The 14,816-nt window shown below is 43.1% G+C and overlaps 1 protein-coding gene across 1 annotated transcript; it reads right to left on the bottom strand.

The window, feature by feature from the left end:
• Positions 1–1,960: 1,960 nt before the first annotated feature.
• LOC111965170 (26S proteasome regulatory subunit 6B-like) lies at positions 1,961–13,288 on the bottom strand. Its single transcript, XM_023989195.2, is given in 11 exon segments — positions 1,961–2,340; positions 2,549–2,604; positions 3,019–3,187; positions 3,457–3,533; positions 5,592–5,759; positions 5,915–6,118; positions 6,275–6,364; positions 6,367–6,411; positions 8,192–8,387; positions 12,378–12,476; positions 13,198–13,288. Coding segments are annotated over 11 exon segments (1,254 nt in total). The 5' UTR covers positions 13,234–13,288; the 3' UTR covers positions 1,961–2,226.
• Between the last annotated feature and the right edge of the window lie 1,528 nt (positions 13,289–14,816).

The raw sequence follows: 14,816 nt of genomic DNA, 5'->3' as shown, positions 1-14,816 counted from the left end.
CATACACTGGCATGATTTGTTAACGTAACGTTAGCTGGCTATCTAGTTAGCATTATTAGCTTGATACACAAATAAACTGTGGCCAGCTTACCAACTAAACGCACGAAATGGTGTTTACCAATCCAATCCTCTTGTTCGTGGATAGCGCAATGGTTCCTTTACTACTTTATTCCAGGCAACGGCATTGTTAAACATCCCTTTCACAATTCGAGTTGCGTTTCGAAGTTGAAATGCAGCTTCTTCAGCCACACTTCACATGTAGAACTAGTACAGGAAGTGATGTACCAGCTGTTTGCTGTTGCTTGTAGTAATGAATAGTACGGTCGGCAGAGAGTAAGAGTTAGTTTAGCGCACGTCCACCCTCTTCGTGCTGTATGCATGTCCTGAATTTCAGCACAACTTGCTAGTTTGGTTTCACAAGAATTCAATGAATGCACCGGCAATACAATTGAATGGGGTGACGTTTACACAGTGACATAACCATCCTTTTGTGTTATGGCTTACTGAACATAGAACGAGGAAAACACGATATGCTTGACTCGATGAGACGGACAAAGATAAATTACAGAAATTGTGTAATACAAACTACTTTTGTTTATTTAGACCTACTACTGTATCTTTCGTACACGTTCTGAGTTGTGCTTTTATGTAGTAATTGTACTTTCTAAGAAAATATCGATTTTATACCAAATGGTACACCCAAGCTGGGAGAAAATAAAATATTCTATTGTAATAGATGTGTTCTAGATTCTAGAATGGTGCATCACTCATCTCTGTTGAAAATCAAGTGTAAACAAATTGCAGTCTAAGCCAAAGTACTGACTTTTTGCCATATTTCAACACAGTCTTATTTATTTAAAAGGTAAGGAATTATTTTCCCACTCAGTATTCAAAGTTAGAGGACTGGGTAGTTGTTAAATGTAGGTTAAGTTACTGGTCCACTGGCAGCAGTTAAACAAAGGCAATGAAGCTGTTACCGAAATGAATTGCCTTTTCATGATCAGTAACATATCTAAGCTAAATATATTTCTAATAATCTGACAAACTACATGGCACTTTAAGGTGATGGATTGATCTTCAAACTGTAGTTATGGACAAATAAATAGTTATGGCCATTAGTGATCACACAGACACATTTTAATTTGGTTGTCCAAAGCTTTCTTCAGAATGTCCAAGCTTCCACCTCACCGTCCTCCGTTCCATCCCTGGAAGCCCCAGTCCACCTTGGATGCTGTAGTATCAGCAATGTGGCGCAGTCTCTGCCCGGGTCAAAGGATACTACCAAACCATGACCTGGGACCAATCTTCGCCAAGCTGTCACAGGACCTGGAGTCTGCAACCATGCCCCTCTACACCAACTACTTTGACCCAGTCACTGACCACCTGCCCAACAGTTTCCCATTGGGACACAAGTGGGTACTATTCCATTTGATATACTGTATGAGGGGCCTTTTACTATCTAAACCAAAATCTTGCCCTTGATAGACATTTACTATCTCCAGAGAGCTTGACTAACAGAAAGCCTTTCTCCCCTTGTGGTGTAAGGCTGAACTTGAACCTGAGGCTGAACTGCTTTGACTCATGGGCAGACCCAGAGAGAGAGAGGGAAAGCGGGAGGCAGAGACGCCGCCATGTCCCCTCTTACGGAGGACCCCGTATCAGTGGTGCCTGTCTGTCTAGACTGACTAGGAACGGAGTGCCAAGCGAGAGTAGAGGATCTATGACCAACAGTCAGTTTATCTATCAAATGTATGGCTACCACTGCAGATGACCCTGGGCACGTTAGTGTGTTTGTCTTGTCACATCACTAGACTTTAAACCAATATATTTCAGTCCGTGTGAAAAATAAAGACAGACTATGCATACTTTTTTTTTTTTTTTAATTATGGAAAACTTTTTTTTTTAGAGTACTGTTTTATCAGTGAGTACATTACAGGTACAAACTCCAGGCCATTATACTAGCTACAGTCAAGTAAAACATACTTAAGAACCTGCAGAGCACATAAAAAGACCCTCCATTCACTATGTGTGTGTTCAAGTTTGGAATCACAGCCCGAGTTGACAATGGCCCTTTAGTAAATAAAGCAAAATTCAGTCCAAGGTCAATGTTAGAGTCTGTGAAACCACAAATGGACACGGTAGTAGATACAAACACACACAAATCACAAAATTTGTGTCTAAATGCCTTTTTCTTTTTTTAGGGGGAAGGGGGGGTGAGGTTACTTTCTACTTGTAGAACTCATGCTCCTGCTCATCCTTCTTGATAACAGTCTTGTAGGCCTTCTCAAAGTCCTTGGCCAGGACGATGTACCTATTTTCACGGACAGCCAGCATGCCAGCCTGAGTGAGAGGAATGAAAGAATTATAAGCACATTTATCAGAGCGTTTCCAGTTCTCACACCGACAACAGGTGATGTAACAGGGGATATTTATCTTTGGAACAAGAGTTAGCGAACGCAATAACTTGCTACTCTTTGACATTGAGTCTTTTGGAGTAGGTTGACCCCCCATGGAAGAATTCCTCCCAACAGCACGGGGTCCCACTCACCTCCTGGCAGATAGAGTTGATGTCTGCTCCGGAGATCTTGTCTGGTCTGGCCACATCTACACACTGGTTAAGGACAACCGCAAATACAAACTCATACGACACTGAACAATGTAGTGTTCTTTCGGTTACTTAGCAACCAAGGGACGGTATGGGAAAGTGCATTAGACTATACAAAGAAGGCATTCAGGTAGAGTACTAAAGTCATGGTTCATTTGACCTTTAAGTGAGAATATTGTTCCAGATCAGAGCTGTATTCAAGGAGGTAAATATTTAATGAAAACTTAAAGCACACAATGAACCGGACACAGAAAAGGATTTGTGCTCCTTTGCCTTGTTCTGAGAAGGAAAATATTGCATGATGCTGCTAGTTTTTTCTTGACACATTGATAGAAAGTTAATACAAAACACACCTGCACCCATTAACACACACACGTCATGAGATACTTGTGGGTAGGGCATTATAAGGATACAGTCCTCCAGGTCCACCTCCTCAGAGAGGTTCATCTTGCTGGTGATGGTGGAGAAGACCAGGCGTTTCTGCCGGCGGTCAGGTAGTGGGAACTCAATCTTTCTGTCCAGACGGCCCGGGCGCAGGAGTGCGGGGTCCAGGGTGTCGGCCCTGTTGGTGGCCATAATCACCTGACAAGGGAACAAACAGGTGGGTCAGACAGAGGCAGGAAGTCATATGACAAAGGCTTAACCAGAGGCTTTAAGACCCATAGTAGTACATCACTCACTGTATAGGTTTAGCTTAAGTGCGGCTACATTTTTATTTTATGTTATTTTTTTACATATTCTCAATGTGACACACAAGGTCACAGGCTAGCTGCATTAATGAGACTACAACATACAATAAGCCCTAGACAGTATGTCACAGAGGCAAAGTATGTCACAGAGGCAAAGCTCACCTTGACGTTAACGGTCTGGTCAAAGCCGTCCATTTGGTTGAGAAGCTCCAGCAGAATCCTCTGCACCTCCCTGTCAGCTGTTTGGGAAGGAGATAATACAATGAGGGATTACCAATGTCAGGGTTCAACCACACCATTAACTGCTTGGTCTTATTTTCAGTCCTAATAATCAATCCCACTCAAGATAATAAGGCCACAACCAAGTTTGTCTCTATTGTGGATCTCTGTGAATCTGTTTGCCTGGATGCTTTAAACAATGATGACATTTACTGCCATATTTACAGGTAGTTCTGTTTTGTGGGTAAATTCCGATTCCCAACTCTAACCTGAAGTTAACTGCAACTACCCTGTCCTTAAAAACCTATCTAACTATGGTGGTGGCAGTCAAAACAAATCACTTGGCCACACAAAAATATGAAGGTTATTTATTTCCCCATTGCTCTTGATAAGCTGACGGACCATGGTCATGTGTCCTTGTGTCTCCATCTGGGCCAAGGATAAACAATAGCCTAGCTAACACTCACAGCAACTAGGGGGCCTTTACAGAAACATGTTTCACCTGCTTAGTTGAGGCTGATTTCAACATTGTTTGATTGAAATACTGCAATGTAAACAGCTAGAATGTGTGTTGGCATGACAAGTTCCAGGGTTCGTACAGACAGTGGCAAGTCAAATTCAATAACTTAAGTATTTTTTCCAAGCACTAATATTTATTTTTAAGGACCATCAATTCGTAATATTTCATACTACTCAATTATTTCTAGTCGCCACCAGATGGCAGTATATCACCACAACCTAAAAAACAACTTAGTATTCATCACTACCTTACAAGTTCTACTCAATAACGCATTGTTTCACTACATACGTAAGTCAGTACGGAATATCGCTTGCGCCCTGTGAATGAGGCGATTGGCAAAAAAAGCTCTAGAGGTCATGGCAGAGAAAAAGTCACAATGTAGAACTGGCACCAGTGCAGGATGCAGTGTTGTGTCTTTACCCCTTTATGTGGCTCTTCAGGGCCGATTTACCCGTGCTCGCAATGTCAAAGTCTGACGCATTTTTTGCACCTTACATGGTGTCGGTTGGTTGGGTCCAGTGATGTAGTGGTAAAAAAGGTGGGTAAACTATATTGAAAAAATATATAAAACGCAACATGTAAAGGATTGGTCCCATGTTTCATGACCTGAAATAAAAGATCCCAGAAATGTTCCATATGCACAAAAGGCAGGCTTGAATCAACATTTTCCCGGCATTCTAGCCATCGAAGTGATGTTTGGCGGCGCCTAATCAGTCCGTTCTGTACCTGCCTGGATGAGTGGCAGTGTGGATGGAATGAGCAAGCTCCCCTGGCAACCACAGCGTGAAACATGTGAGGAAATACAACTCTGTAGTCTGTCTGGAAATTAATTCGCAAGACCAATACATTATAATATTTTTCATAAACACATTTGATCATTATCTGTTCTCCTATCAATTAAATATATATTTTTTAACCCCCTTTTCTCCCCAATTTCGATCTGGTCTCATCTCTGCAACTCCCCAACAGGCTCGGGAGGCGAAGGTCGAGTCATGCGTCCTCCGAAACATAACCCGCCAAACTGCGCTTCTTACACCAGCCCACTTAACCCAGAAGCACCAATGTGTCGGAGGATACACCGTCTGAGGTCAGCCTGCAGGAGCCCGGCCCGCCACAAGGAGTCACTAGAGCGCAATGAGACAAGTAAACCCCCCCACCGTCAAACCCTCCCCTAACCCGGACAACGCTGGGCCAATTGTGAGCAGCCCTATGGGACTCCCGATCACAGCTGGTTGTGTGACACTCGGGAGGCCCTTTCCTCTCATTTTAATTCCAAGTTCTTTTCAAGTACCAACTTGAAAAAATGTCAGATTTTCAAGGTTTTCCAGTACTTGAATTTCAGAGTACCAAATTCAAGTACTTTAAGCACCTTGTGAGAACCCTGAAGATCACAGGTAGAGACATTTGATATCAGGAATGCCAATCTGTAAATCTGCTCTATTTTGCTTGTCTTATTGGATTTGGTTGCAATGTGCAATGCTGGTGATTAGCCAAAGACCAGTCCATTCCATAGCCTATTCTGTGCAGCTGATTTTAAAAGGTACACAATGGCTCATACCTCCAGTCTGTGCATCAAAACGCTTGGTAGCGATGGCATCGATCTCATCGATGAAGATGATGGCGGGGGCGTTTTCCTTGGCCAGCCGGAAGACGTCACGCACCATGCGGGGGCCCTCGCCCAGGTACTTCTGCACAAACTCAGAGCCTACCACGCGGATGAACGCCGCTGAGAGAGAGAGAGACCAAGATATCAAATCATATGCATTGGTCAAAAAACAAATACTGATATGGTAACATGACAATTTTTTGCTACCAATAAAATTACATTGTCTAATCACCTGTGCATCCTATAGATAATGGTGAACATGGTGAATGGCCTACCTGTTGTGTGGTGAGCCACAGCCTTGGCCAGCATGGTCTTCCCACAGCCAGGAGGCCCATACATCAGAACCCCCCTGGGCGGGTCAATGCCAATCTGTTTGTAAAGCTCAAAGTGTGTGAGTGGAAGCTCCACTGCTTCCCTCACTTCCTGCTTCTGGATATCCATCCCTCCGATGTCAGCATACATCACATCCGGCTTTTGGTCTGCACGGAGAGATACAGGAAAATGGTATCAATGAGTGGAATATGCGTGTAATGTATGTAAGCACGCATGAATGCATGTTTGTTCCACTCATGACTGTGCAATATATATTACAAAGGGATTTGTATACCAGGGGGTAGAATAGTGTGCATGTGTACCTGATGTGAGCATCATGATGCTGCTGTCAGCCTCTGGGGGGAGCACGTCCACCAGGGCATTGCTGTGCTTGTGCAGGGCCACCGACGCATTGGCTTCAGCAGCTTCCTGTCGATGGTGCTTAGGATACGCACATAGTGTTTGAGCCTGAGTGAAGGAGAAAAGGGGTGGACAGAGAAGGGGGTGGACAAAGACAAAAAGTGGGTGGACAGAGAGAAGCAGAGAAAAAGGGTGGCACAGGGAAAGAGGGGGAAATGTCATTAGTGAATATTAGAGCCACATGTTTAGCATTACGGTAAGAATGAGGCATTGGTGTTACTGTGCAAAATATGGGTGCTTATGGGTGTGGCTATTAGAGAACGAACGATATGGATTTTTTAGGGGTCAAAGATGGCAGTTGGCTGATATTTTAGGCAGATATACAATATCATAAAATTTCCCAAAGACAGCCATGTATGCAATATACATCATTTTAATTGACTTTGTTTTTAACCAAACTAAATAACATAATAGTAATTGTATTTGAATGGTAAATTAAGATGTCATAGGCATACTCACATCAGGTGAATCCTAATTCAATAGAAGTGTGTGCATGCATTGAGTTATTGAGCTTGTTTTGGCTGGTCAGTAGAGTCTATGGTGCTAAAGATGACAATCTGTTTGCCCTTCATTTTGGACTTAGAGTATATTAGCCAAGTGATCAACAATATTCGCATGAAAGTTTCACGCCAGCATGTCACGCCTGTATGGAATGACATCATACAGGCACTGCTGTTAGTTTGAGATAATAAAATATCTATTTAATGCAAATGGGACATTCGAAACGTTATGATTTGTGATCACGGATTTTACGAAACTAGTATTTGTTATTTCCCGGGATCGGGGAAAAAATATTCTCTCTGAAGAACTCGGATGAAATTTGAAACAACTCAATTGGCTATTCCAGCTATCTGTCAAGAAATGGGCGGGTTATAACGTGATTCTATTGCTACATTTGGATAGAGCAAGGCTGTAACTCCGCTCCTTTCACATCTCTGCATCGCTCATATCACTTGCTGCTGTTTACTGCTACTATGATAAATACACTGTTGGTCCCATGTATCATGAGCTGAATAAAAGATCCCAGAAATGTTCCATATGCAACAAAAGTTATTTCTCTCAAATGTATGCACAATTTGTTTACATCCTGTTAGTGAGCATTTATCTTTTGCCAAGATAATCCATCCACCTGACAGGTGTGGAATATCAAGAAGCTGATTAACAGCCATCTCAAGTTGAGGGATGGGGAAATTGGCATGCTGACTGCAGGATATGCCCACAAGAGCTGTTTCCAGATAATTTAATGTTTATTTCTCTACAATAAGCCACCTTGAATGTCATTTTTGAGAATTTGGCAGTACGTCCAACCGGCGTCACAACCACAGACCGCGTGTAACCATGCCAGCCTAGGACCTCCACATCCAGCTTCATCACCTGTGTGATTGTCTGATACCAGCCACCCGGACAGCTGATGCATCCGTGGGTTTACACAACCGAAGAATTTCTGCACAAACTGCCAGAAAACCGTCTCAGGGAAGCACATCTGCAATCTTGGTCACTGTGTCAATTCATCCGTTTCTCAAAATTGCACTTTTCTGTTGGAGGATGAGCTAGCTTACCGCTGCTGCTGCTGATTTTCCCAGTTAGACATTCATCAGCATTGTGCAGTGCTCGTGGCTCAGGCAGTGAGTGGCGGCTGGCATAGCAGCAGTATTGCTATGCAGCGGGACTATCGGCAAAACCGATAGAGAAGGGCCGATAGACTAGAAAAGGGCCAATAATCGGACCGATATATCGACTCGGACTCAAGTCTCCAGTCTCTGGAGGCAACAACCAGAGGCTTACCTACACAATCTATGTGAGGACAGACAAGAGTAAAAAATCTGTACCTGTGGTGGAGCCCACGATGGCTGTGTTTTGGTCCACAGCCTCCAGGAACTGGCCGATGACCAGGGGGATACTCTGTATCCTCTTGACCTCCTCCTGGGCGTGGAGGAACTCCTTCTTCAGGTTCTTCTGTTCATCTTTGATGTACTCCTCCTGCACCTCCAGAAACTCCAGCTCCTGCTGCAGCTTCTACAATAGTAAAGGAGAGGGTGGGAACGGTGTCATGGAGAATGTATGTTTGTTGATGAATCCCGGTGAACCAATTTGTTTTAATCATTACTCCTCTACACTGGCTTCCTGTTAAGGCTAGGGCTAATGTGCATGTGCACAGGCACATGCATACACACACAATAACATACACATGGATTTAGTACTGTAGATATTTTTCCCCCTCTGATAACCAGGTGGTGAATCGCATCTCTGCATGTCTGGCAGACATATCATGTGGATGACGGATCACCACCTCAAGCTGAACCTCGGCAAGACGGAGCTGCTCTTCCTCCCGGGGAAGGACTGCCCGTTCCATGATCTCGCCATCACGGTTGACAACTCCATTGTGTCCTCCTCCCCAGAGTGCTAAGAACCTTGGCGTGATCCTGGACAACACCCTGTCGTTCTCAACTAACATCAAGGCGGTGACCCGTTCCTGTAGGTTCATGCTCTACAACATTCGCAGAGTACGACCCTGCCTCACGCAGGAAGCGGCGCAGGTCCTAATCCAGGCACTTGTCATCTCCCGTCTGGATTACTGCAACTCGCTGTTGGCTGGGCTCCCTGCCTGTGCCATTAAACCCCTACAACTCATCCAGAACGCCGCAGCCCGTCTGGTGTTCAACTTTCCCAAGTTCTCTCACGTCACCCCGCTCCTCCGCTCTCTCCACTGGCTTCCAGTTGAAGCTCGCATCCGTTACAAGACCATGGTGCTTGCCTACGGAGCTGTGAGGGAACGGCACCTCCGTACCTTCAGGCTCTGATCAGGCCTACACCCAAACAAGGGCACTGCGTTCATCCACCTCTGGCCTGCTCGCCTCCCTACCTCTGAGGAAGTACAGTTCCCGCTCAGCCCAGTCAAAACTGTTCGCTGCTCTGGCACCCCAATGGTGGAACAAACTCCCTCACGACGCCAGGTCAGCGGAGTCAATCACCACCTTCCGGAGACACCTGAAACCCCACCTCTTTAAGGAATACCTAGGATAGGATAAAGTAATCCTTCTAACCCCCCCCCCCCTTAAAAGAGTTAGATGCACTATTGTAAAGTGGTTGTTCCACTGGATATCATAAGGTGAATGCACCAATTTGTAAGTCGCTCTGGATAAGAGCGTCTGCTAAATGACTTAAATGTAAAATGTAAATGATATGTGGTAGTGGTGGAGTAGGGGCCTGCGGGCACACAGTGTGTTGTGAAATCTGTGAATGTATTGTACATTTTTTTTAAATTGTATAAACTGCCTTAATTTGCTGGACCCAGGAAGAGAAGCTGCTGCTTTGTTTAAATACAAATACAAGGTGAACGGAAAGGCACTGGAGGCGACAAACCGCCCTTGCTGTCTCTTCCTGGCCGGTTCCCCTCTCTCCACTGGAATTCTCTGCCTCTACACTATTTCGGGGCTGAGGCACTGGCTTACTGGTGCTCTTCCATGCCGTCCCTAGGAGGGGTGCGTCACTGACGTGATCTTCCTGTCTGGGATGGCGACCCCTCGAGGTTCGTGCCGTGGGGAGATCTTTGTGAGCTATACTCGTCCTTGTCTCAGGATAGTAAGTTGGTGGTTTGAAGATATCCCACTAGTGGTGTGGGGGCTGTGCTTCGGCAAAGTGGGTGGGTTATTCCTGCCTGGTTGGCTCTGTCCGGGGGTATCGTCGGACGGAGCACAGTGTCTCCCGACCCCTCCTGTCTCAGCCTCAGTATTTTGCTGCAATAGTTTGTGTCGGGGGGGCTAGGGTCATTCTGTATATCTGCAGTATTTCTCCCGTCTTATCCAGTGTCCTGTGTGAATTTAGTATGTATGCTCTCTGAGGACTTGAGCCCTAGGTCCTGCCTCAGGACTTCCTTGCTGTCCCCAGTCCACCTGGTCGTGCTGCTGCTCCAGTTTCAACTGTTCCGCCTGCGGCTATGGAACCCTGACCTGTTCACCGGACGTGCTACCTTGTCCCAGACCTGCTGTTTTCAACTCTCTTTCTCTACCGCACCTGCTGTCTCCAACTCTGAATGATCGGCTATGAAATGCCAACTGACATTTACTCCTGAGGTGCTGACATGTTGCACCCTGTACAACCACTGTGATTATTATTATATGACCCTGCTGGTCATCTATGAACATCTTGGCCATGTACTGTTACAATCTCCACCCGGCACGGGCCACCCCTCAGAGCATGGTTCCTCTCGGTTTCTTCCTATGTTCCTGCCTTTCTATTGAGTTTTTCTGAGCCACTGTGCTTCTACATCTGCATTGCTTGCCGTTTAGGCTGGTTTTCTGTATAGCACTTTGTGACATCTGCTTATGTAAAAAGGGCATATAAATAAATTTGATTGAAATAGTGCCTTCAGAAAGTATTCATACCCTTAGACTTATTCCACATTTTGTCTGAATTCAAAATGGATTAAATGTTTTTTCTCAACAATCTACCTTCATAACCCAATAATAAAAGTGAAAACTTTCATTAAAATGTTTTTAAATATTGAAAAGGAAATATGTCAATGTTATATTTCTGTAAGTATTCACACCATTGAGTTAATACTTTGTAAAAGCAAATTTGGCAGTGATTACAGCTGTGAGTCTTTCTGTGTTAGTCTCTAAAAGCTTTCCACACCTGGATTGTGCAACATTTGCAATTTTTTTTATTTCTTTTTTATTCTTCAAGCTCTGTCAAATCATTGCTAGACAACTGTTTTCAGGTCTTGCCATATATTTAAGTCAAAACTGTAACTCGGCCACTCAGGAACATTCACTGTCTTCTTGGTAAGCAACTCCAGTGTAGATTTGGCCTTGTGTTTTAGGTTATTGTCCTGCTGAAAGGTGAATTCATCTCCCAGTATCTAGTGGAAAATAGATTTAACCAGGTTTCCTCTAGGATTTTGCCTGTGCTTAGCTTTATTCCACATATTTTTTTACCCTGAAAAACTCCCCAGTCCTTCACGATTATAAGCATACCCATAACATGATGCAGCCATCACTATACTTGAAAATACAGAGAGTGGTACTGTGTTGTATTTGCCCCAAACATAAATTTGTTTTCGGGAATAAGGTAATTGATTTGACACATTTTTTGCAGTATTACTTCAGTGCCTTGTTGCAAACAGGATGCTGCTTTGGAGTATTTTTATTCTGTACATTCTCTCTTGTTTTCACTCTGTAAATTAGGCTAGTACTGTGGAGTAATAACACCATTGTTGATCCATCCTCAGTTTTCTCCTATCACAGCCTTCAACTCTAACTGTTTTAATGTCACCATTGGTCTCGTGGTGAAATACCTGAGCGGTTTCCTTCCTCTCCGGCAACTGAGTTAGGAAGGACGCCTGCATCTTTGTAGTGGCTGGGTGTATTGTTGCACCATCTAAAGTGTAATTAATAACTTCACCTTGCTGAAAGGGGTATTCAATGTCCGTATTTGTTTATCTACAATATGTGCCCTTCTGTGCAAGGCATTGTAAATCCTCCCTGGTCTTTGTGGTTGAATCTGTGTTTGAAATTCACTGCTCAACTGAGGGACCTTACAGATAATTGTGTGTGGGGTACAGTCATTCAGAATTCCTGATAAACACTATTATTGCACAGTGAGAGTCCATGCAACTTATGTAACTTAAGCACATTTTTACTTCAGAACTTATTTAGGCTTGCCATAACATAGGGGTTGAATACATGACTCAATACATTTCAGCTTTTCATTTTTTATTAATTTGTTTAAAAAACTCAAAATGTAATTCCTGGTATTGGGTGTAGGCCAGAGAACCCAAAAAATCATTATTTAATCAATTTTAAATTCAGGCTGTAACAACAAAATGTGGAAGAAGTCAAGGGGTGTGAATACTTTCTCTAGGCACTGTAACAGTTAACATCTTTACTGTGATTGAAGAAATCACAGAAAGGGCCTGTATGATTTAAATTGCTATTCTTGTTGTGCTGACAGAAATAGACCTCAACAGTCAAGCATATACAGACAGAAGCTGTTCCAAGTACATACCTTATATCTGCTGTAAAGGTCTTCAAGATCTTCTGGTTCTGGGGCCAAGAAAGAAAGCCCCGTCTGGGGTCTTGAGTTCAGCATGGCAGGCACTTCGTCCTGTGTAGACATAAGACAACACAAGCATTTACACAAATGCTACGTTGTAAGCATAACCCCAAACATGTGAAAACGCTGTAGCAAATGGTAACTACTAGCTAACTGTTTGTGGTGTTGCTAGCTAGCTTGTTAATTTACTTGCCTAATGCTGGGTGAGTGATGACCGATAGAAAAAGTGAGAGGAGCGGAAGATATTTCAGTCCACGACATTGTTTCAGTGCCGTTCCGTAAAGGATAAGTACGTTACTGCGGTAGGTAACGTTAGCTATTAATGTTGTGAGTGTAGTATTGGTACGCTTGAAGCTACAACAAACAAAATAACACAAGTCAACGGCCGGCAGCTAAGGTTAGCTAGCTAAGTTAACAAGTCAGATAACAACCGAATTAGATTGGATATGACTGAGCCTAATGTAACGTTAACGTTAGCCTTTTCTAAATGCCTTATTGTTAATTATTAGCCAAGGCAGATGTCAGCTAACGTAGCTACACCAAAATGCTAAAGTTACCTAGCTTTCCAGTTGAGATAGCATGTTAGCTTACATGACAGAGCATTTACAGTGCCGTGAATGAATTGGCACGTTTAGTTGGATGACGGACGAATTAAATGTATTCAAAGAACACTTTAGATTAAAGATAGTACGTTTTAAGTTGTCTATACTTTTTCAAGTTTCGTATAACCAAAAACAACGGTGAAAATGTACACAGTCAAAATGAATCATACCTGAATTTTTTCAACAGTTACTCCAATGTCCTCCATGTTGAATTCCCTATCATGTGACGTACTGACGTTCTACGTAAGGACCCAAGCGACATTTGTGGGATTCATGGGTAATGAAGTTTCTGTGGACAAGCATTATCAACAAATGCAAATGAATTGAGAGATTGCTCCACAAATACAATGTTTTGTGATCTTCGGAGTAATTTGTTTTCTAAACCTTGCCTCCATCTGATATAGTAAGCAAACACCCTCACATCACTATGAATACTGATGATAGATATGATGGATAGCAGGTGAATGACTGCTCACGCTCTCTTTAGCAGAATCCTAGTTTTATGTACAGAACAGTTTGGCAAATTATGTTGACAGTGACGTTCAATAGGTGAGGTTTGTGTATTTCCTGCCAGTTAGCTGGTGGCTATAATAGGCTGTATGACTACTGCTGCTGCATAGTCTGTTGCATCTTTCCTCTGTTGCATTGCTTTTCATTTTTGTCTTGTATTAAATCTGTCCACAGATGATGCTTTATACCAAATCTATCACAACGACATTCAGTTGTTTTCAATGGATCACTGTCCCACATAGGCTAAGCTTCCAATAAAGTCAATTGAATTAAAATTGCCAAAATTATATAGCCTAATTAGCCTACTCCTGTCTATACAGAAACAAATAAAATCATTCAAAATAGGCTACTACACCAGAAAGCATGATTTGGCCACAGAGGGTCATTAGCGTCTTTGAAATAAATAAGATGTGGATTGTTTTAAATCGCATTGCCTACAGTCAGAAAGGCCCTCAATTAGTCTTTTAGTTATCAAAATGTATTGAGCAAACAGTATACTCTAAACAGCGGTACTAAACTCTTACCCTACGAGGTCCGAATCCTGCTGGTTTTCTGTTATACCTGATAATTAATTGCACACATCTGGTGTCCCAGGTCTAAATCAGTCCCTGATTAGAGGGGAACAATGTAAACAATGCATGGGGAACTGGCTTCGAGGTCCAGAGTTGGGTTTGAGGGCTCTAAAATGAAAAGGTTCCTGGAGGCACCTTTAGGCGTTCCTCAGATTGCAACACCAGTGGAACCTTTTCCCTGAGGAACCTTTTAAAAAGGTTCCTTAAAGAACCTTCTAGGAACATAGGGCCTTAAGGTTTGTTGTGGAAATTCAACACAGGGACACTCTGAGTAAATTTTAAATAATTCTTTATTATCAGCAAGCTTGAGAGGTTCCAACAAACTTAATGCACCAAGTCTGTCAGGAGCTCTGTCGGGGCAGTCCCATGAGTTCTCTTATATACTTGCTTACAGGGACAAGTTATATTTGTATGATTTACATTATTCATGATTAATTCATCATTAACTTTTGGTTCATGCATGTGACTGACCAATACCTCACAAGGCTTCTTCTCTCTAAGCTGAGACCTTGAAACTGAGACACCCCTTTCGGTTCTCAAAACAATGTTCTAGGTGTACTGCCAAACTGCATTATACTGATAGTGAGGATTCCTCCCAGGCAAGCTCAATCATTCACTTGCATGAACCGAGTCGAATTGGTTATTCGAAAAGCACAAACATAAAATGTTCCTTCACGGGTTCCTGTCCAATGTATTCTATTATAAAT

Source organism: Salvelinus sp. IW2-2015, linkage group LG6.1, assembly GCF_002910315.2.
Source record: "Salvelinus sp. IW2-2015 linkage group LG6.1, ASM291031v2, whole genome shotgun sequence".
NCBI classification, from domain to species: domain Eukaryota; kingdom Metazoa; phylum Chordata; class Actinopteri; order Salmoniformes; family Salmonidae; genus Salvelinus; species Salvelinus sp. IW2-2015.
The sequence above is the reverse complement of the archived record's forward strand: the minus strand, read 5'-3'. Positions and strand labels throughout refer to the sequence as shown.